This window comes from Danio rerio, chromosome 1, assembly GCF_049306965.1.
Source record: "Danio rerio strain Tuebingen ecotype United States chromosome 1, GRCz12tu, whole genome shotgun sequence".
Lineage (NCBI taxonomy): Eukaryota > Metazoa > Chordata > Actinopteri > Cypriniformes > Danionidae > Danio > Danio rerio.
Window position 1 is genome coordinate 26,625,255 of NC_133176.1, and position 22,105 is coordinate 26,647,359.

At 34.8% G+C, this 22,105-nt stretch overlaps 1 protein-coding gene across 4 annotated transcripts in view; it reads right to left on the bottom strand.

Annotated features, from left to right (window-relative positions):
• fbxw7 (F-box and WD repeat domain containing 7) overlaps nucleotides 1-22,105 on the bottom strand; it is a 286,374-nt gene that overhangs the window by 147,474 nt on the left and 116,795 nt on the right. For all 4 annotated transcript variants that reach the window (XM_073951515.1, XM_073951513.1, XM_021473906.2 and 1 more), the window contains one exon: nucleotides 20,098-20,853. In XM_073951515.1, the coding sequence (XP_073807616.1) occupies nucleotides 20,098-20,784 (687 nt within the window). In that variant the 5' untranslated portion in view covers nucleotides 20,785-20,853. The remainder of the gene's footprint in view (nucleotides 1-20,097; nucleotides 20,854-22,105) is intronic.

Here is a 22,105-nt window from a genome sequence, read left to right on the forward strand (position 1 = left end):
TTTTATGTTCACAATTATATGTACACACACTACCAAAAAATCCCTCACTTCACATTTTATCTATTACATTTGACATTTTCTGGCATATAAATCAACTTTTCCATTAAAAACATTTTATAGTAGGCCCTTAAAAGTCTGTTTGAGAGCTTAAATGGGGGCCTAAAACCTTCATACTACAATAATTTTGTTTTATATTTTAACATTTAATGGCGCAGTATGTAATTTTTGCCCTTAGAGGGCACATATTCACAACAAACAAAGATGTATTTTATGTCGAGCACATTACTGAAGTGCAATACAGACATGTAAACACCTCATACTATTACCGTTTTGTAGTACTTTGCCACATTTCGCGACAGGAAGAACACAAAGCAGTTGTCAGACAAACAATTGATAATGGCTTAAGGCAATAGAGCATTTTTTGGTGTGAGCAAATAACAATGACTACGCCAAGAATTCTAGAAGACATGGATATTATGAAGTGCCTTGACTTTGAAGTTACTTTGTCACGGGGCACATATGGAAAGTTAGTGAATGCAATGGCAGAGAGGGCCTGTTGATTGAGAACTTGTATCTGCAGTCAACTGTTTGCAGTGTGAGAAATTATCTGCAGTTAAATTTGTCGCAAAATTAAAAACTAAATGCTGAAAATCACATATGGTGCTATGATGAACACAAACTGTTCTTGCATGAAACCCCAGAGGAAACTAGCATTGAATTAATGACATTATTTGAATTAAATGCTATAACATGTAAAACAGGAACATAAATGGAACATTCAAAAGGCAACTCATGAAAACATCTTAATCATATTATTGTCTTATTTAGCTTAAGGCAAATAATTAAATTATTGATGTTCATAAACATAGTCAGTACAAAGATCCAGCAATAGCATGGAGTATCAACTGCAGTTTTTTTATTAGATCAAATGTGGTCATATAACCCAGAGGTAAATCATTTAGACAAAACACATAGATAATGATTTTAGTCCAATTTATGTAAGGCAAAACTTTTTACTTTTTCAACCTGTTTTCATCTTGTACGCTTAACATACTTTTGCACGTTCTACACTGAAAAAAGTGTTGCATGCAGAACTGTTGCAAACAATTTGTTTGTGTTTAATTTAAACAAACAAATTAAGTTTAGTCATGTTCAACTTAATTTGTTTGTTTAAACTCAGCCCAAATAAATTGTTTACAACCTCTTAACATAAAGAAATTGAGTAAATCCAAGGAATCATATTTGAATAATTTTTTTCAGTGTAAGCACACAAGCTTTATTTTTTCTGTTACCAGTTTTATATACAAATATTTTAATAAATCAAACATAGAGAAATGAGAAAAAAATGAGAAAAGAGACTGAAATTGAGAAATGAGATTTTATAGATTTTGTAGCACTAACTTAAATGTTTTAATTATCATTATTTTTATTATTTTACTTCAACTTATTAGTGGTCAACCGATATGGATTTTTTTAAAACCTGATGACAATATCTTGAAAAGCAGGGTAGCTGATTTGAAATACATTAAAATTGAATTACCTTTCAATTGGACACTATTTCCAAATGCATAAAGTGGAGAATTATAATATATATCTTATATATCGGCCCAAGTTTGAAAGGATTATGGAATTAAATGTTCATCAAACATTCAAAGATTTGTTTACAATATATAAATGTGCATTTGCTGAATAATGATGGCAAACAAAGTTTAGGTTAGGTTAATTAATTACGTCAATATAATACTCGTATACATCTTAGCTACTTTGTTTAAAAGTAACAGTGTTCTATCTGTTTATTAGACTTGTATGACATTGGCAAGCGACAGACACTGAATGACACAGCGTTGCCAAAATAAGTCCCACCTCTACACATCAGCCAACCAGAAAAACAGGTCTCCCCAAATGCATCAACATGGCAATATAATTGTCGATAGCTAATAACTATTTTGCTTAATAATTTATATAATTACTTATTTCTAATTTGTTTGTGCACAAACCTGGACAACGAGAATACAGATAGCAAAAAAAAAAAGACAAAAAATAGGTCTTACACGTGATGAAACAGTGTTGTGAAACAGTGATTGCATATAAATGTGATTATTGTGGGTGAGGTTTCATATTTCAATAACATAAGCAAACTTTCAAATGTTCACCAAATCAAAATAATCTCACCTGTGCTCTTGTGTAGGAGAGAACATCTGCACATGGAAATGTACTGCCAGCAAGATTACAGATACTGATGACAAACAGATGTATAGATGAAGCTTCCATCCTTAAGTAACTTGTTTACTTAAGATGTAAATTTACAATCTGGCAATGTTTCTGTTGGCCTTTCAACTGACATTATGTAAACAAGATGTAAATATATTCACAAAGTAATTAAAAATAACTAAAACTGAAAATACTAAACTGTTCAAATCTGTAGCAGCATTATAGTATCAACTTAATCAACTCATTTCATTTGCATATTTCAAGCTTTCATTTTTAACTACTTGATGAATGAACCATTAAAAAGACACATGAAAGCTGTATAAAAATAAAACAAGCATGCATGAAACTTAAGCTAGCCTCGTGCACATGAACATATTTAGCATGAGCTCAGCACAGGAGCTTTCATGACACAATGTCAGCGCTCAATGATCCGTCTTCATCCCACACATGCATGGCAGTAATTCACAGCTCTTCACATGATGCCTGTACCCTCGACATGCCAAACGCAGCTTCCTTGACAGTGTGACAGTCGCCTACACGTGCGTGTGAAGGAACAGGTTAAAACTAATAAGCCCTGCTGTCCAATCCATCACATCCACTCGCTTTACATTCCTGATGATGACATGAAAGTCGCTCCAGTGACAATCTCTGACTCTTCATTTTAAACTACTACACTTGTGTTTAACTATTTAAAGGCTGCATGATTGGTCAAAAATATAAATACACTATAACCTGAAAAAGTAAACACCACAATGTCCTTAAAATTACACCACCAGACAGACACAAAACAACAACATGACAATACAAAGAATAAAATAAATAAATAAAATTTAATGATCCACACTAAAAATAAATAAATAAATACATTTAATTAATCTTTTTTTTTTCATTCAGGAAAATTAACCCTTTTTTAAAAAATGATGCCTCGTGGTTTACCTCAATACTTTTATTTAATGTTTTATTATAAAAGGTTGGTAATGCTGTGCCTGAACTGAGTTTTGCTCATAACTAAAATCTTTTTACAGGTGTTCTTAAATTAATTAGAAAAATGTTCACAGGACATTAACAAATCAGTCACTATTAGAAAGATACAAAATGAAAAAACATCATCCCACATGTCCAACTGCTTGTTAATGCAAATGTCTAATCAGCCAATCACATGGCAGCAACTCAATGCATTTAGGCATGTAGAAATGGTTAAGATAATCTGCAGCTGCAGTTCAAACTGAGCATCAGAATGGGGAAGAAAGGTGATTTAAGTGACTTTGAACGTGGCATGATTGTTGGTGCCAGACAGGGTGGTCTGAGTATTTTCAAACTGCTGATCTATTGGGATTTTCACACACAACAATCTCTAGGGTTTACAGAGAACGGTCTGAAAAAGAAAAGATATCCAGCGAACGGCAGTTCTGTGGGTGCAAATGCCTTGTTGATGCCAGAGGTCAGAGGAGAATGGCCAGACTGGTTTGAGCTTATAGAAAGGCAACAGTAACTCAAGTAACCACTCGAGGTATGCAGAAGAGCATCTCTGAAAGCACAACACATCCAACCTTAAGGCGGATGGCCTACAGCAGCAGACAACACCGGGTGCCATTACTGTCAGCTAAGAACAGCTCACCAAATTTGGTCAATAGAAGGTTGGAAAAATATTGCCTAGTTTGAGTAGTCTTGATTTCTGCTGTGACATTCAAAAGGTAGGGTCAGAATTTGGCATTAACAACAGAAAAGCATGGATCCATCCTGCCTTGTATTAATGGTTCAGGCTGGTGGGGGTGGTGTATTGACCTTATTCTCCTACGACGAGCGGGCGCTGCCATTTGAATCTTTTTGACTTCCGCTCTCATTCACTTCCATTCATTTTTTGACGTTAAAACTGCTCATTACGCTGCTTGATGTTGCAATTTGATATTTCCTTGTTATATTATTCTACTTGGTCTGTATAGTCATGCAAACATTTGTTTGTAGAGCAAGTAGTTTGACCGTTTTCTGCCATTTATTATTCTTAGTCATTTCTCCCATAGGCGACTGAATCGGAAGTTCTAAGACAATCGCGAAAACAGGCGCACTTCCGCATTTTTAGAATAAGGTCAATTGGGGCATGGGATATTTTCTTGGCACACTTTGGACCCACTAGTACCAATTGAGTATCTGGTTAAGGCCACAGACTATCTGAGTATTGTTGCTGATCATGTCTATTCCTTTATGACCACTGTGTTCCCATCTTCTGATGGCTACTTCCAGCAGTACAACCCACCATGTCATTAAGCATGAATCATCTCAGACAGATTTCTTCACTGTACTCAAATGGCCTCCACAGTCACCAGAACTCAATCCAATAGAGGACCTTTGGGATGTGGTGGAACGGGAGATTCACATCATGTATGTGCATTTGACAAATCTGCAGCAACTGAGTGATGTTATCAAATCTCTGCAAAATATTTCCAGTATCTTGTTGAATCTATGCCAAGAAGGATTAAGACAGTTCTGAAGGCAAAAGGGGTTCAACCCGGTACTAATGTACCTAATAATATGGCCGATGAGTGTAACTCAACAGGGTCTTGAGATCCCTTTTAAAAACAGCTGAGAGAAATTCTTTTAAAAATAGATTTTATTTTTGATTGGCATACCATCTATAAACTGTCAAGTTGTTGCAAAATGCTGAAACAACCAAACACAACTAAAAAGTCAATCTGATATACAGTGCACACACTGTACATTTACTCTTTAAATTTCTTTTTTCTGTTGAACACAAAGACAACATTTTGAAGAAAGATGGAAACCTGTAACCATTGACTTACGTAAAGTTTGTTTTTAAGAGTTTGGGAGTTTTTTCCAAAACATTTGTGTGTTCAACAGAAGAAAGAAACTCATAACAGTTTGGAATCACTTGACGTTGAACAAACAAAATTTTGGCATGAACTATCACTATAACAGATTTCTCAGAAAAACAGCCATCTCACCTTTAAATTAACACCCAATACTATATATTTAAGCATATCTTGTTCTTTATTGGTTGTACAATAGATTAATAAGTACCAGCAAGGCAAAAGTGATCTAAATAATTTAGGATCATAGTGTAAATACGAGTACAGCCATAAAAATGCATAGAAATACATTTGCCATATTCACTAACAAACGTTTAAAAACTCATTTGCTTGTTTGGGTGTACGTATTTATGTTGGACACTGTATATTTAGTAATTCAAAATTTATCTTATATATTGGTTAAAAAAAAAAAAGCACATGGGAAATTATAATAGAGTATATTAGCATACACAGCCAATATTATTATTTTAGAACACTATTAAAATAAGAATAAAGGACCAGTATATACAAATTTTACTGCCTGCGATCAAAGAGTGGGACACCCAGAGCTCCACACCAGCTTGATTTCAGACTGCATTAAAGCAGAAGGAGGTTCAGACAGAGCAGTGCCATATGACTGTGTGGTGTTGTGTCCCGAGAAAGGGCATAAATAATGAGACGCGTGTATGAAAGATTCAGAGAGCTCTTCCTGTGATGTAGCAGCTTCAGGCTCAGAGTCTGACAGATGGTGCCAGTCGCATGATCCCAGAGCGGGAAAGTGCCAGTGCTTTCCTGCTCTCACCTGGGACTAGGGTAAAGTGGGTGTGTTTGGGCTTCTTGGCATAGTTAAAGTCAACACTTCTTTCAATACGTAGAGGAGGATGGGGTAAGATGTGCCACTTTCCACTTAAGCTGCCCTAAAGGTACACTGTTTTTGATTACAGGTAGTTGACTTACCCTAAAATAAGTGAGTAAACATGTTGCTTTCAAATCGCTTGGCTGACATTACCTAACAAAGTAAGCAAATCCATTGCCTTTGTATTTTTAAGTAAACAAACTTTGTGAATGATTACAAAATTAAGTTAAACCAACTTAATAGTTCCAAGTTATAATAAGATTATTAGTAAGTTATGTCAGCTTGTCGCTTTTAAGGCAAGGGGTTTACTTACTTTTAGCAAATAATCAGTTAAGGGAAAATCAGTTGCATCTGCACTGAAAAAAATTATTCAAAGATGATTCCTTAAATTTACTAAAATATTTTAAGTTAAGTGGTTGTAAACAATTTGTTTGGGCTGGATTTAAACAAAAAATTAAGTTGAATATCACTAAATTGAATTTGTTTAACACAAATAAATTGTTTGCAACTATTTTGCCGACAACATTTTTTTCAGTGTATATCCAAAATTTAATACTAAGAACAGGTAATCTGTTACAGTTTGTATTATTATTATTTATACATATTTTCTCTATTATTTTGTATTATTATAATAATTTTTTATTTTGTATTCTTTATATTTACAGCTTTTTTCTTGTTAGGCTGTTTAGCTTTACTATTTGTGTCGCATGGAATTCTATCATTAGGCAACTGTTTTTTATAATTACCATTTTAAAAAATTACAGAAATGTTACCATGGTTGGGAAGTTGTCACTGGTTTTACATTGGTTTATCGTTTACATGATCTAAATACCAAAAAGACCAATGGTTGATTTGAATTCTAACCAAAATATTCAGAATACTTACATTTTACCTTTTAGCATTTCTGTAGAAGTTGTTGTTTTAGAAAATAAAAAAATACATAATAATTTGTGAAACGTCTGATGATAATAGGCATGGCCAGGTATAAGTTTTTGACGGTTTAATAACCTTGAATAAAAATATCATGGTTTTTCGGTATTGTGATTACTGCTCTTAAATTTATTCTTTTTCAAAATGTTTTCCCCCTTTGAACACAATATAATTTATTTTGAGAAATTCTTTTAAAATTTTGGAGCCGTAAACATGTCGTCATCTGCGACATCTTTTGATATAATTTTGGCTGGAAATACTGTAGTCCTAAAAAAATTAAATAATATATATATTTTTTCAATTTTGATAACGTTTTTACTCATATTGGCCAGCCCACCATGTTATCTCAAATACCTAACTGCTTATTTCATGCCATTTCTAAACTCAAAGCATGCATTAATTGCAGTCATTTTCTCAAATCAGAATAAATTTTCAAAAAAAGTAAAGAAAAATCCAGCGATGCCTACAAATACAAGCAGTATAACTTGATTCGTCCAGTGTGAATAACAGTGTAAACACCACGTTGAGTGGTTCTAAACACACAGGTCAGAGGCCAGCTAGTGTTTTGTGCCTCGGTAAACACTAGTCTGAGATCAGATCAAAAAAGTGGATCTTTTGAAGCTGCAATCACTTTTTGAAATCAGAGAGCGATTATGTCCACCTTTTACTCCACTTGACGACAGTACAGGCTTAACATCCACTCGTTTACCAGACACAAAATCTCCATTTCATCTCCCCTTCTTTGAAAACCATCTGCAAACCCACACAAGCAGTTTAAATACACTGGCTGGCTCACAGAATATATGGTTTTCAGATATATGGTCTTCAAAAGAACCACTTTAGCCAAGTATATACATGTCACGCTATAAACTGTATAGACAAGCTAAGATCAATATCTCAAACAAACAGTCGAACTATGGCCCCGTTTACACTAGTGCGTTTTAGTTTTAAAACGGCGTTGTAGAATGAAAACGATCCGCGTCCACACTCGCGTTTTACCCAGCGTTTCTGAACAGCTCTCCGTCCACACCAAAACGCTGAAAACGCACATCACGTGACCACACACACACACTCTCGGGCAAGCGCTCCAGCATTTCTACCCAGATGAGAGCTCTGCTTGTCGGACTGCTCATCACGCATCTCCCGCTGGATCTAATCTCACTATATTTGCTAAACGTGATATTTCATTCATGTTGTTGTCTTTATCTAACGACATAGGCCAATTCCCTGACTTTGGTCATTGGAATCTATTAAGTTACTTGTTCACGGGTAACATGTTTTGGTTAAGCGCAAAGATAAGTTAATGATTAATCCAGGTACATTGACTGATCGCTCGTCTGTATTTCCTACAATGTATAAACTTATGGTATGTTATACTTTTATAATTATCGATTATTAAAACTGATATTCAGCAAAAGAGAGGCTGTGTTTCGTATTTTCACTGAAATTGAAAGGAGGCAGTTGTTATAGGCTCCGTTTTGTTATAAATATCCACACAGTGAAGATGACGCTCATGCAGCACGACGCCTCAACATTTCTGCTGTCTGTTAAGTTGCTATTAAAAAGAAAATAGGCAGTTCCTTAAATCATGTTTACATTTTATTGTTGAGAAAGTGAAACAACGTAGCCAAGGTGATGTGAATGAAGTTATAAAGTACACTGTTCCCTTTGAAGATTTACCCGTGTCCTCGGTATGTTTTCCATATCAAACTGAGAAGGGGGAGACTGCAGCCTTGATCAAACTTGCGAAGTCTTAACTTACAAGAAGAGGATGCGAGACTGAACTGTGTGTGGGCTACTTAATATTGAGGAAAAGCCCCAATCAGATAGGCGAATGTTTGCAGCCCCGCCTCCGTTTTCAGATGTCTCCGTCTTTCCCCATCTACACTGAGACGGAGCAGCAGCGTTTTAGAATGAAAACGGCCTCTCCAGCGTTTTCAAAAAGCTCAGTTTTCGGCGCTCGAGAACTCCGGCGTAGTGTGGACGGATGGCGTAACCGTAGCAAAACTTATGCGTTTTCAAACTAAAACGCACTAGTGTAAACGGGGCCTATATCTGCCGAAGTAGTTGCATGGCAAAACTCTGACCTAAGATGAGACTAGAACCCAATTAATCGGCTGTCATTAAAATTGCCTAAATGAGTCTCAGATGGTAACAGTTTTAAAGAAAAACTTAGTTTGTTATTAGCTACACATTAACCTGTCTATAATATTCAAAGTAGGCAAATAGATATTGAGAAGTGCAAGAAAAAAATGGTTGCATTGTCCAGTTCATGTGGACCTTAAACAATTTTGCAGCACAGCTCTAGTCACACTTCTTAATTGTCAGTTAAATAATTTCCAATATCTGCACAAATAACACCAGCATTTAGAAAAGAAGGTTTTGTTGGGCATGTTATTTCAGCTTGCTCATTTTTCAGAGATTATCCATTTGCCTGATGCAATAGTCTGTTTGAATGCATAAACCCCATGGCTTGGGTTTTGAAGAGACTTATGGTTTTGCATAACGCATAAGAGTCTGCTTTCATCAATGAAATTTCCATTCTTATTGGAAACCTTGATGTGTCGTCTGTGAGACAGTCTTTTGACAACTGAACGTCAACAATCAGGTTTTAGTTCATACAACTTCTTTAGATGTTGCATAAATTGTGAATAAAGGTAAGAGAAACAACTGGCACTAGAATCAGATTTCTGCTTAATTAAATGTGTGTGTCTCTCTGTTTTCAAGGCCTGTGAATGAGCATTTCAAGAGAGTTTAGAACAGTTAAAGGTGCCGTATGCAAGTTTGACACCTCTACAGGCATAAAATACCATAATATGTTTAAAGATATTTAAGAAACATGCTAAGTGAACATACTTGTTTATATAAAAACCAAAGCTGAAGTCAGTTATTCTGCTTTCAAAATGTGTTATCTGTGCCAGAAAGCTGTCTTTGTTGTGATCTTTAAGCAGCTTAATACCAGTTTAGGCAATTATATTTCAGCACTTCGGGTTGCCTTGGTGGAAAACCAGGGGCCTCATGTATCAACGCTGCGTACGCACAAAAACTTTGCGTACGCCAGGTTTCACGCTCAGAATCGCTCACGTTTGGATTTACTAACAATGAACTGAACGTGGGAATGTGCGCAGGTTCACGGCAGCTTCTTGGCAGGCGTACGCACATTTTTTGGGCGTGTGTGTTTTATTTTCATTGGCGACTCCTAGAGGCAGTTGTGTTAAATTCTTCTCTACAAAGTGTCTGATCCTTGCAATGGCAGCTGTATGAGACGGGTTCATCTAGCAGGTATGTAAGATTTCCATACCATACAGTTGACCAGCTAAACATTAAAGCACAATTTGCAGCGGTCGCCTGTTTTCCCAATGTAATCTGAGCGATCTACCGCACGCACATTGCTATAAGGCACTATCTGAAGATGAATTTGCAAGCGTAAATCAGAAACATTTCCATTCAATAAATGTGCAAATAAAATATGATGCACAAACTTATTAATGATTCCTACTAGTCTTTCTCGTGATAAATAGTAGGCAAAATATGATATGTAGCGGGGGGAAAAAAAGAAGAAAGAGTTCATCAGACGCTGGATCTGAGCCGAGTTCATGCTCGAACGTGTCAAAACATGATCACATGCGTCTTACGAGCGCGCCACTGAGACTGTTCAGAGCGCTGCAACATTTTACAGATATAAACCAGACTATTTTTTTTTAATGCACTCTGTGCGATGTTCAGACCCAACTGTGTTAACCGCATCAGCTAAACTCTCCCACTCTATTTTTTTCTTTTGTTAATTCCGAAAAACAAACTTGCAAATAACACCGCTTTTCTCCGATCTACCTCCGAAAGCAGCGCCTCCAATTCACATTCTGTTCAAAGTTTCTCTTTTTGCTTGCGTTTGCCATTGCTTTTTCGTTGGGTTTTACCATTAACATAGTCATTAGCATATTCATACGGGGGAGGAGGCAGGGAGGGGTTTTGTGCTCGTGCATGTTGCGCTCAGTTTCACGTTCATTCGGATGTACAAAAGAATATGCGTGAGACTCGGCGTACGCAGTGTTTCATACATCTGAATTTTTTTTCTGCGTACGCACATTTACAGCTTTGTGCGTACGCAATGTTTTAGTAAGATTTCCACGCAAGTCTTCGTACATGAGGCCCCAGGTGTTTCATTCATTCATTCGTTCAATCAGAAAGACTCTCAAAACATGCATCCGTGACCAAAATGTGATCTCCAGTGGACAGTAGTAGACTCTGAAATGAGACGCATTTTCCACATGAGTTTATTTATAAGCAAAAAAAATATAAATATTACAAACATAAACATTTGGTGAGAAGGTTACATTGTAACCCTGTGTCCTAACAACACGCTACGTGACCAGATATGCAGTGATAAGCAATTTGGCTGATTGCACCAGACGCAACACAACAGAAATTTAAAAACAGCCATTCAGAAGCACAGAAAATGCACTCACTCAAGAAATGGTAAGGTTGATAATCAATTAAATACATATTAACCCTCTTTAACATTATTAAATGTGCATGCTGAATCACTCATACGTGTTTAGTATATGCGTTCAGTTTAATTTCAAACGTTTTTTTTATTTCAAGATCTGAGGTGAACTACAGTATCTGCTGCTGCTTTTAGTAGTATGGCATATTAATGTCACGTAAAATGGCATTCAAACTTGTATATCAATTCGAGGTGTTGGATAGGACAAAAATTCCTTTTAATACAGAAAATATTGCTTTTATCGGGTGCCGTTGTTTTTATATAGAACATTATTTAAATCGCTCGCTCCTGTCCTCAATCTGGCAACCTGTGCTTGCGTTTGTTTTGATCCAGGAGTGCCATATCTTGTTCAACTACCGGGTGCAAACACATACTGCATCTTTAAACAGAAAAAAAAATGTTGGTCTTCGGAGGTGTAACAGATTTATTTTGTCAAATTATTTATACATAATTTATACAATTTATGCCAAAACAATGTTGTTGATTTTTTTTCTTGTCCAAATAACTACATTTCAAAACAAAAAGTTATTTTACTAATTAATTTTTGACATTGAAAACAATATTTTACATTTAAGAATTTTTACATATTTGGACTATAAATGAGGCAAAGAAAGAAAATCATATTTTGCATTGTGATTATTCACGTTCTATACCTGAATACCGTTAAAAATTCCAATAAAAAAAAAAAAAACAAAAACAAAAAAACTGTCAAATAGAACTACTAAAACCATCTGAAACTATATTCATATTGCAATTACTGCAGATAAAGTATCACAAGATCAGATTTTTCCAACATAAAGCAGCTCTAGACTACAGTAAATTCAAAATCACAGACATGATTTTTTTTGTAAACAATTTCTTAATTTATCAGTGTTACTGTTTGACAAGACAGCGAACACAAACTGACTAAAAATAGGATTTTACAAATTGTTATGCAGAAATCAAATCTGCAAATGGCCCTTTTCAAATTGGAATACTTTATTTTCATCACTGAATATTTGTAAAGTTACATAATTTAAACAAACAAAATCTCAAATGCTTCAGTCCTCTCCAAATACTTTAAGAGAAAATAAACCAGGAAACTTTGAAATTGCTGCTAATCAGGAACCAAACAGTGAGAGAATTTCAAGCTTAAAAGCAAAGGTCAAGTTTCACCTCCAACTATGAAATGTTTGTTTACCTGCTTCCAAGTTCATTTATTCAGCCCTGCTAAATTCAACCTTGAGGCCAAGGCTTGACTTCAGGGAACGACGTAAGACAAGAATGTGCTGCAGAACTGTTGTCTTACACTGCATGAGGGAATTCAATCATTACTGAGCTTAAATGCAAACACTATCAGTTACAGGATGTTGCTTTTGAACATGAATTTGCCATTAAAACTCTCAGCTACTTCCATCAAAGCCTTTCAAGAGCTCAAAATTAGCATACTCTGAAAAGCCCTCAAACAGAGAGAAAACACCCTGGTACAACATATTCTCAATGCAAATATTTTGGGAATGACCTCAATTACAATGGGTTAGCATTCCTTTTTTAAGCCTTTAATGAAATCTTGATTAGTCAAGGGGAGCAGGACATGAGCTACACATGTAAACCCATGAGTTTTGAAGTCACACTAGACCAAAAAAAAACAAACAAAAATACATGCTTTGACTTCAGTTGATCAGGCAAATTAAGGTCTTTAAAGCTTTGAAAAATTAGGCTGGTTCACCCATTTATGCTATGCTATTTATGCAATCGTTTTTTCTTTCTTTCTTCTTTTTACTGTAACATTTCGAAAGACCAAAACCACAAGCAGACTATGTTTAACCATGCACCACCATAAAGATGCAGTACTCCTGTTGAAATTTCACATCTCAAAGTCATAATAAAATTACCACAAACATACTTTGAAACTAAATTGAAGCGTTTAACTTCTAAAAGGAGTTTTAAACCATTTGGATTATACAGAGACAAATTAAATTCCTTCCAAAAGCATCAGTTCAGTTGCAGAATGCAGGCGTTGTATTGATTTCACTGTCTGTCCTCTCACTATGATGAATCAATGAAGAAATCAATCAAAACTTTAGACAATTAACAGATTTTCTTCATTTTTCACCACAAGTAGAATGAGTAAGAAATAAAGCTTAACCCTAACCCTTACAAGTTCAACATTTAAGATTTCAAATGACTAATTTGAATAATAAAATTAAACCATTATAGAACATTTTGAAGGATGTAAACAAAAACAATGGTCCTGTTTTACATTTTAATTTCTACAGTTTGCCAGAATCCAAAAAGAGCCACATACTGATAAATAATGTTATGAAATCTGTTTTAACATTAAGTTATGATTGAATTGCCTCTTGTTACAGTTATGAAATAGTTTCATGGGCAGGAAATGTTCATAGGCCAATGACATGACAACATTGAAAAGACAGTTTCAATGTAAAGTTGTAAAGACAGTTTACACACAAAACTAGTCACATGTAACATGACTATAAATATTTTAAACGGTCACCAGTATCATTTTAAGCTGCAATAAATGTTCATGACTTGTAATAAGCAATGAATGTATGAATGTAATTTGTTGCTTCAGATTTGGATAATCAAAATTTATAAAAACATGTTGGAAAAGATTTCTTGCTAAAAACAAACATTAGTTTAAGCTACTTTAAACATTCGTTTCAAATTGTTACAAAAAACAGTGGCATACTCAAAAACAAGACTAACGTCCTATGTCAGGGATGCCCAAACTCGGTCCTGGAGGGCCGGTGTCCTGCAGAGTTTAGCTCCAACTAGCTTCATTACACCTGCCAGGAAGTTTCTAATATATTAGTTAAAACTTGATTAGCTGATTCAGGTGTGTATAATTGAGGTTGGAGCTAAACTCTGTAGGGACTCCAGGACTGAGTTTATTAACCACTATTCTATAGATCACACAATGTTGTCACACAAGCCCTTAAAGTGATTTTTGCATATTAGGTCCCCTTTAAACATTGAATATGAATATTTAAAATACTTTGCGAGTATAAAACTTAAGGCAAATTGATGATAAAAAAATGTTAATTCTTGTTACAATAGCTTATAAAATAATGGCTTAAATCTATTTCATTATATGGGGTGATTTTTTTTTCATTATTACCACTACTACAATTTTATTTTTTCTTCCCAAACCTTGTCCTGGCCCCCTAACACCCTCTTATGACCCCCAAGGGTGTCTAAAGACAGAAAGCCACTGCATTGGCCTACAACACAAACCTAGACAAATCATATCAACTGACGAATTTAAAATAATTATATATTCAAAATATTTAGTTTCAGCATCGATATCGCAAAGTGCACATCTGCATTAGTCACATCACAGGGTCTTCAATGTCAAGTATGAATTATTGTTGACTATGAGCTTTTAGATTAATGGTTAAAATAGGTTTACTCATTGAAATCGGTTTAAAGCATTCTGACCGATTAAACAAGCTTTAACAAAGATCAATTAAACCTCTTTTTTTTTAAGTGAAGAGTGCCAAGTGCCACTTTACATTAGATATTTTTTTTTATATTTGTTAAACTGCCATGAAGATTTACCAGTCAAATATAAATCATATTTTCCCTTTTTATTTGTATGTTTTCCCCTAAAAATTAAAATACGTGAATTTTATTTATAAATTATTTCGAAAGAATCATGTGCTTATGATTGTCCTCCGTAGGTCCCGCATCAGCTCATGATTGATTCTCCGATCAGATTCTTAACTCGTTATAAATAACCAGAGTTTTCTTATCTCAATGTCTTCGTCCTGAAGAATCTTCCCCTACCTATCCCTACTCACCATTCTATCCAGATGAAACGGCAGCCAAGTGATTAGCACTGTTGCCACACAGCAAGAATATCTCCAGTTAAAGTAGCTACTAAACCAGTTGACATGTCTGTGTTCTCCCCATGCTCACGTAGATTTTACCCAGGTTCTACAGTTCCTCCCACACTCCAAAAAACACGCAACCTAAAGTAAGTCGACTGAACATTCCAAACTGATACCATTGCCAAGCTCTTAGTGAGTACACCTCTCATAGCCATTCTATATCTGTCATCAGCCAAAAATAAGCCAGGTAGAGTTCATCAAGATCTACCTAAGCTTAAACTCTCCTCTCACCCTGCAAACGGGAGGGAGCCCAGGGCTCAAGGATCTTATAAGCTCAGGGCTCTCTCCTGGGACAGCATGACAAACAAGCTTCATTATCAATCATCAGCTAAGTGTGAACTCTTGAATTTATGCATAAACACTTGCCTATAAAATCACTCCAACATTCTGAAATACATTCTTTGCAAATTGAGTTATTCAATCACTCTGCCGAAATCTATTTCATACTACAATATGAAATGCTGAAAAAAAAGAATAATAATACAATGACAATGTTTGTTTTTTTTGTTGTTGTTTTTTTTCAATATTGTGGAGCCCTAATCTAAAACTTATCAAGGTCAGCTGGTCTTCCATCTTGACCTCATCCCTACTACACTAACAGCCTTTTAGGTTAAACCAACACATCTTACCCAAAAAAATGAGAAACACATACTATAGAAAAAGCACACGGCAGACATGACTGCTCAGCGAACTTCAGCTCAGCTCAATCAGATAAACAGAAACAGATTCTCATTGAAACACACAGCGGCTTCAGTAGGCGGATGAGATTCTCTCCTAACGCAGATGTGATCAGATGTTCTCTGGAGATTCACTCACCAGTAACAGCGCAACCTTCTTCATACTGCGATTCCCCATGGCAGCTCAGAGAGACTCGGCTCAGTCACGGAAACAAAACGCTGAGAGGATTTGCGGGTCGTTTTCTGTCAGTGCGATGACAAGCGTGTCGACATCATGAGGATGAGGAGGGTCTTGCTTTCCCTCCCCTCTTCTTTATCTACACTCATTTGTATTTCCACTACTCAAAAAAACGATTCAATCTACTTGAAACAATGAATGAAACAGTGTATGCTTAAATCAAACACATTTGGTTACATTCCTAATACAAAATCTAGGCCAAGTGTGTCAGACACACGAACATTAGTGGTGTAACGGATCACAAATCTCATGGTTCGGCTCACACTACGCTTTCTGAATCACAGATTGGACCATTTTTCGGATCATTAAATAAGGGAGGAGACAAATGTCATTCGCTTTCCATTTACACAAAAATTTTACATTGGTTTTAACAACCAGAAACTGTAATTTTAATAAAAATAAAAATTAAAGAACGAACCAGCTGAAGAAAAGGAAAATATTAAATAGGAAAAATTAACTGTGCTACTGTTGCTGATAATGCTAAATATAAAAATCGAACATCTTGTACAACGTTTCATATTTATTTTCAATGAATGATTCAACAATTGACACATAAAACTTTGTTTCATTACAGGTGGATCATTTTTGAAAACCAATTCAGTGACATCATTATGATAGTTGTTAGTCTACAACATTGTTGCTATAACATTCCCCGGCGTCAAGTTCCATTAAACGATGATTGTAATCTTTACCATAAACATCAGTGTTCATATCTGAACTATAAACTGCTCTCCCAGTACTTCTGTGTTATTTAACTGTTTAATTAACTGAAAAAGTTTAAAAACTGAATCCCTTTCAATCAAACAGATCTGAATGCTTTCATACTTGATATTTGAATAACGCAATATGCGATCTCTCTGCAATTGATATGAATGTTTGATTAACCTACAAGTTATAAAAAGTCATTAATCTGTGGGTCACATTCGTTCTGAACTTTGGGTTATAATCGCTACTACACCCCTAACAAACATGAATTTCATTAACTGCAAAATCACAACTATTGGCTGAAGAGCGTCAGTATGAGGGCAGCATTCCCTTTGACCAATCAGATTAGGTTTAGAGGTCATTTATGTGTGACGCAATCATCATGAAAACCACTGACTTCCATAGCAGTAAAAATAAACATTCCATTTTTAAAATATTGTTTGGTGATCAACAGAAGAAAAACACAAACAGGTTTAGAAGAAGGGGGAGTAAATAATGTCAAACATTTTTGGATGAACTTTCCCTTTAACTAATAAAACTTATTGCAAAGCATGACCAAAGTTTTGATGATGTCATCATCCTCAAACATCATACAGTTCCTAGATCCAGTGTTTTGTCAGTGTCATGGAGTAGGCTAGTAAACCATGCTCTGCACAAACAATGCATACATGCCACTTAAAGCAGGCCTGTAGCCAGCCTATTAAAAAGAGTGGTTCTTTTATTCTCAAGTGGACCTTTATGCAGTTATTCACCTTATTTTCTATTAAATTCTTAAGTTTTAGTGACATAAGTACTTATTTTTGCTGGAATTTCTTGTCAGATGGTTTACTACTACACTTTTTGAAGTAAAAATATTTCCTACATTTGTCAAAGTGCTTACCATACTATTGTATAGTTTTTCTTTATTTTTACAAATGTGCATTTAAACTAAGTTATTACAGTTTTAGAAATAATGCGATTAGAATTTTAAAAAATAAGAAAAAAATTTAATTGCTAATTTATTACCATCCATCATAAAAAAATAAAATTAATTAAAAAGAAAACACTTAAGAATCTGTTAAAACTTTTTAAATGTTTAAATTAAATGAAAAAAAAAAACTGGCCAGCTATTTTCATCAGTCAGAATTTGTCCATTTCAGTAATAATAATTTAAATTATCTAAAAGCCTTATCCTATTGGCTCTTTACACAACTTATGATGGCAACACTGTCAAAAATGAGCCAGATAAGCTCTTATAGGGGTCAAATTCTGGACTTTCTCAGCAGGGGGTGGGTCTTTCTATTTCTGTTTTTTTTTTTATAATAATATTTGTATAATAATAATAATAATATTAATAATACCAATAATTATAATAAATATAAATATTTTTAAGAATTCCAATTCTGGTTTTTGTTCATATTTTACCCAAAGTTGGGGGTAAAACAAACATTTTTTAGAATGTACGTTTAAAGATTCCTTTTTATAATAACTAGATGTAAGCTTGCAAATATTTATAAATTTGAGGACGGTGGGCGTATATGGGGTGGTTTGCCCAGGGTACCATTCAAGCTAGAACCGCCACTGGTTAATGTTTAAATTCACAGTTCAGACTGCATTATAGCCACGAAATAACCATGACGTTTTTCTAAAATACGACAATTAACCAACATCAGAATAAGAACAAGTGTTAAATTATTGAAATATTAAATTAAAATATCAAGTGTTGCTTCAAAAGAAAGAAAAAAAGTTATAATCATACTGTTTTGCTTACAAGAAAAAAAGAGAATATAATAGAATATTATAAGAATATAAATAAATAAATAAAAACGTTTTGGGAATCCATGCTTTGACTCCAAGACCTTGAGTCAGCCAAGTGATCACAGAATGTCAGAATCAAAGGAGCACTTTCCTTTTGAAGTGATGAAACAAAAGCTAATCCAGACATGTTTTAACACAAGTCAAAATGTCAAATGATATTACTAAACCACATTTGTTTGAAAGCCTACTTCTGGTAATGAAAGAAAGTTCTTGCATTTATAAAGTTATGCATAAAATAATACAAAAATGAAAAAAAAAACTTGAGTATTTCCAAAATGACGTAATAAGTGTGTTTTTTTTTTTTCTATTAAGCTAATACGGCCAGCAGAGGGAGACAAACACCATGACTGAAAAAGTCAAGCCTATAACCTTTTTGCCCACATTTTAAGGGATACTTCACCCAAAATATTAAATTCTCGGTGTTTACTCACACTCAAGTATTTCCAAAGCTTTATCATTTTCTTTTTGTAAGATACTTTGATGAAAGATGACAACCACCAGCAATTGAATTTCATAATAGGTAAAACAAACACTTTGAAACTCAATGGTTACAGGTTTTCAGCATATTTCAGAATTCAGAAAATGTTTTGTTTAACAGAAAAAAAACTTATGAATTAAAAGCTGAGTAAATCAAAAGATATGTAATCTGCCCTTTTGGAAAATACTTTTATATTGATGTCCTTATTTATTTATTTTTTGTTTGTTTATTTAAACTGCAATATAATTTTATTCTTTTATTATAATTTTTCATGTGGTGAATAATTTTTAGTACATGTTTGCGCAAAAAAAAAAAAAAATTGACATTTTTCGGGAGAAAATTCTAAACTTTTAATCCATAGTATTCAAACAGAATAAACTGTATTCCATATATTTTTCCTATTACAAGCACTTTTAGTTCAGATAAGAAACTTAACTTTATTACATGCAAAACGTTTTTTTTTTTTTGGAAAAATACAGAAAGCCCACATTTTGGACAATGGTTGCAGAAATTGTTTTACTGTTTGGCTTTAGAAAAAAAATACTTTTATAGTCAGGAGAAACCTGAAAAGTTTTTTAAGGTTTGGGATCCCTTTATAGTTTCCTGAAGGAAGCTGATACAAATCTTTTTTTTCTATGTATAACTTGTATTACCTGCTATTGATATACCAAGGTTGTTATGTAATGAACCTTTATATTGTATGTGTAAGCACAAGCACATGCACTTACTTGCATGTTTGTATATTTTTTATCATTTATGTATTTCTTGCATTTTTCTTATATTTTTATTTATTTATTTATTGTTATTATTATTTGTATGTTTGGTTTTGATTTCTGATGCGCAAAAGACGCTGAACACCATATTTGAAAATTAAATAAATAAATAAATAAATAAATAAATAAATAAAAGCAGAGTAAATGAGGACAGAATTGTTATTTTTGGAGTGAACTATTCCTTTAACACTCAGTAAAAAAATAAAAAAAATAAAAGAACTGCGCTCTTACCCTATTCGGTGAGCGAAGGCTTTGGCGCTGTCGTCCAGAAGACTGGTCCGTGTTATCATTATGGTCAGACACACTGGTCCTAAGTGAGGGCGAATGGAGGCCTTCCTCGCCTTCCTCCTCTTCACCATCCTCCTCCTCCTCTTCCCTCTCGCTCTCCTCCGAATGTTCAAACTCATCGCTGTCCTGGTCCATTTCCTCCTCGCCCTCATTGTCCTCCTCCGGCCGGTCGTCGTCTTCCTCCGAACGGAGTCCTGCCCCGACCTGTCCTTCCCTCCCACTGTTATTATTCTCCTCCTCCTCCTCGTTCTCCTCTTCTTCCTCACGATGCGGTCTTCTCCTCCTGCGCTGTTCCTGCTCCCAAAGCCACTGGGCGCCTTTTTCGTCTCCATTCACCTCGCTCCTCCGCCCTTCTCCATCCTCCATCGGTTCGCCTCCGGAAGGCCATGGCTGCTCGTCACCGTCCTGCTGCCGCTCTGGTCCTCCCTCATCTTCCTCCTCAGCTGGTTCTCTCCTCTGCTGCTGCGCCTCCTCTTGCTCCGGCTCCTCCAGCACCTGGTCCGGGTGCTCCGGCTGGGGCTGAGGTGTGCGGCCTGAGATGCTGTTACCTGCCCCCGCCGTTCCGGGTCTCGGTCTCTGCTGCTGGGCCGCCCTGCTGCCGCTGCCCCCCGACAGCAGATCCTGGTTCATTTCCAAAAGCCAGCTTGCTACCTCCTGCACCTTCGCTAGGCTGTCTGAGGAGGACAAGGACTTGGCATTCTGAAAGAGAGACAGAGAAAAGCATTAGGTCAAATTAAATGAAAATTGTATTTCTTATGGTATACTACACAGTGTTTATTATATATAATTTATCTTATGGTTAATTTTTTTTTTCATTCATTGATTTTTTTTTTATGGTTATTATTTCCATTTCGAAAATTAAGGTAAAGAGATAAATGAGGGAAATAACTCGTATCCCATGAAGTACTTAAACTTAAGGCTGCCTGATAGTGGAAAAATCTGACCTTGCGGTATTTTATTTTTCTTGCGATTTGAATACAATTTCGGCAGATTGCTTGAATAGCTCTATTTGAAATGAAATCATACTTCGATTGATTGGAATATTCTTGTGGACTTGAGTAAATTAAAGAAATTGCAAGAATAAATAAGATGGAAAAAAAATAAAAGTAAAAGTAGTCAGATATTCAGGTACAGTAATTTGATATAATATTACCATGATATTTTGCCTATTATAATGATAGATCACAAACTCAGCAATATATCACAAGAAAAACATATGAATATACAAAAAAAACATGAATATATTATGATTTTTGTAAATGAAGAGGAAAAAATGCATCAAAAAGTTATAAGATGTATTTCTTTTATTAACAGCACATATATTTCTTAGAATTGCAACATTGTTTTACGTTCAATCCACCATTACAAGCACCACCTTATGCATATCACTATTTTGTCCTACCCCTATTATTAAATACTCAAATGTAAATATTTAAATGTAAACACTGTACGTTCTTTATTGCTGATCAACTACAATTCTATATGTATAGCTGTACAATAATCCCAACTCCACATTGCAGATGCTGCAATGTGACTATTGCGAATGCAAATTGCAATAGATGCTAAAACTATGTATTGTACCTACGACAAATAATACAAACAATCATAAAAACATTGCAAAAACAAAAAAATACATATATTTACAAATATTTGATATACATTTACAATTTTCGAATACTTGAATGTGTTACTTTCAGTGGATTTGAGAGTGGACGGAGCTAAATAATAATGGATAGCAGTATTTCTGTATAAATTCAGTTACTGAACACAGTTTTGTTTTATTTGTTTGGGTTTTTTTAAGCAAAAATAATGAATTAAAATATCAGAGCTCACAATAACAGTCCTTAAACTTTTATCTTTAAAAAAAATTTCACTAAAAGGAAAACCGTTTTTATTTGTGCAATAAGACTTTTCGTAATACCCCCAATGACAAACTTAATTAAAAATATTT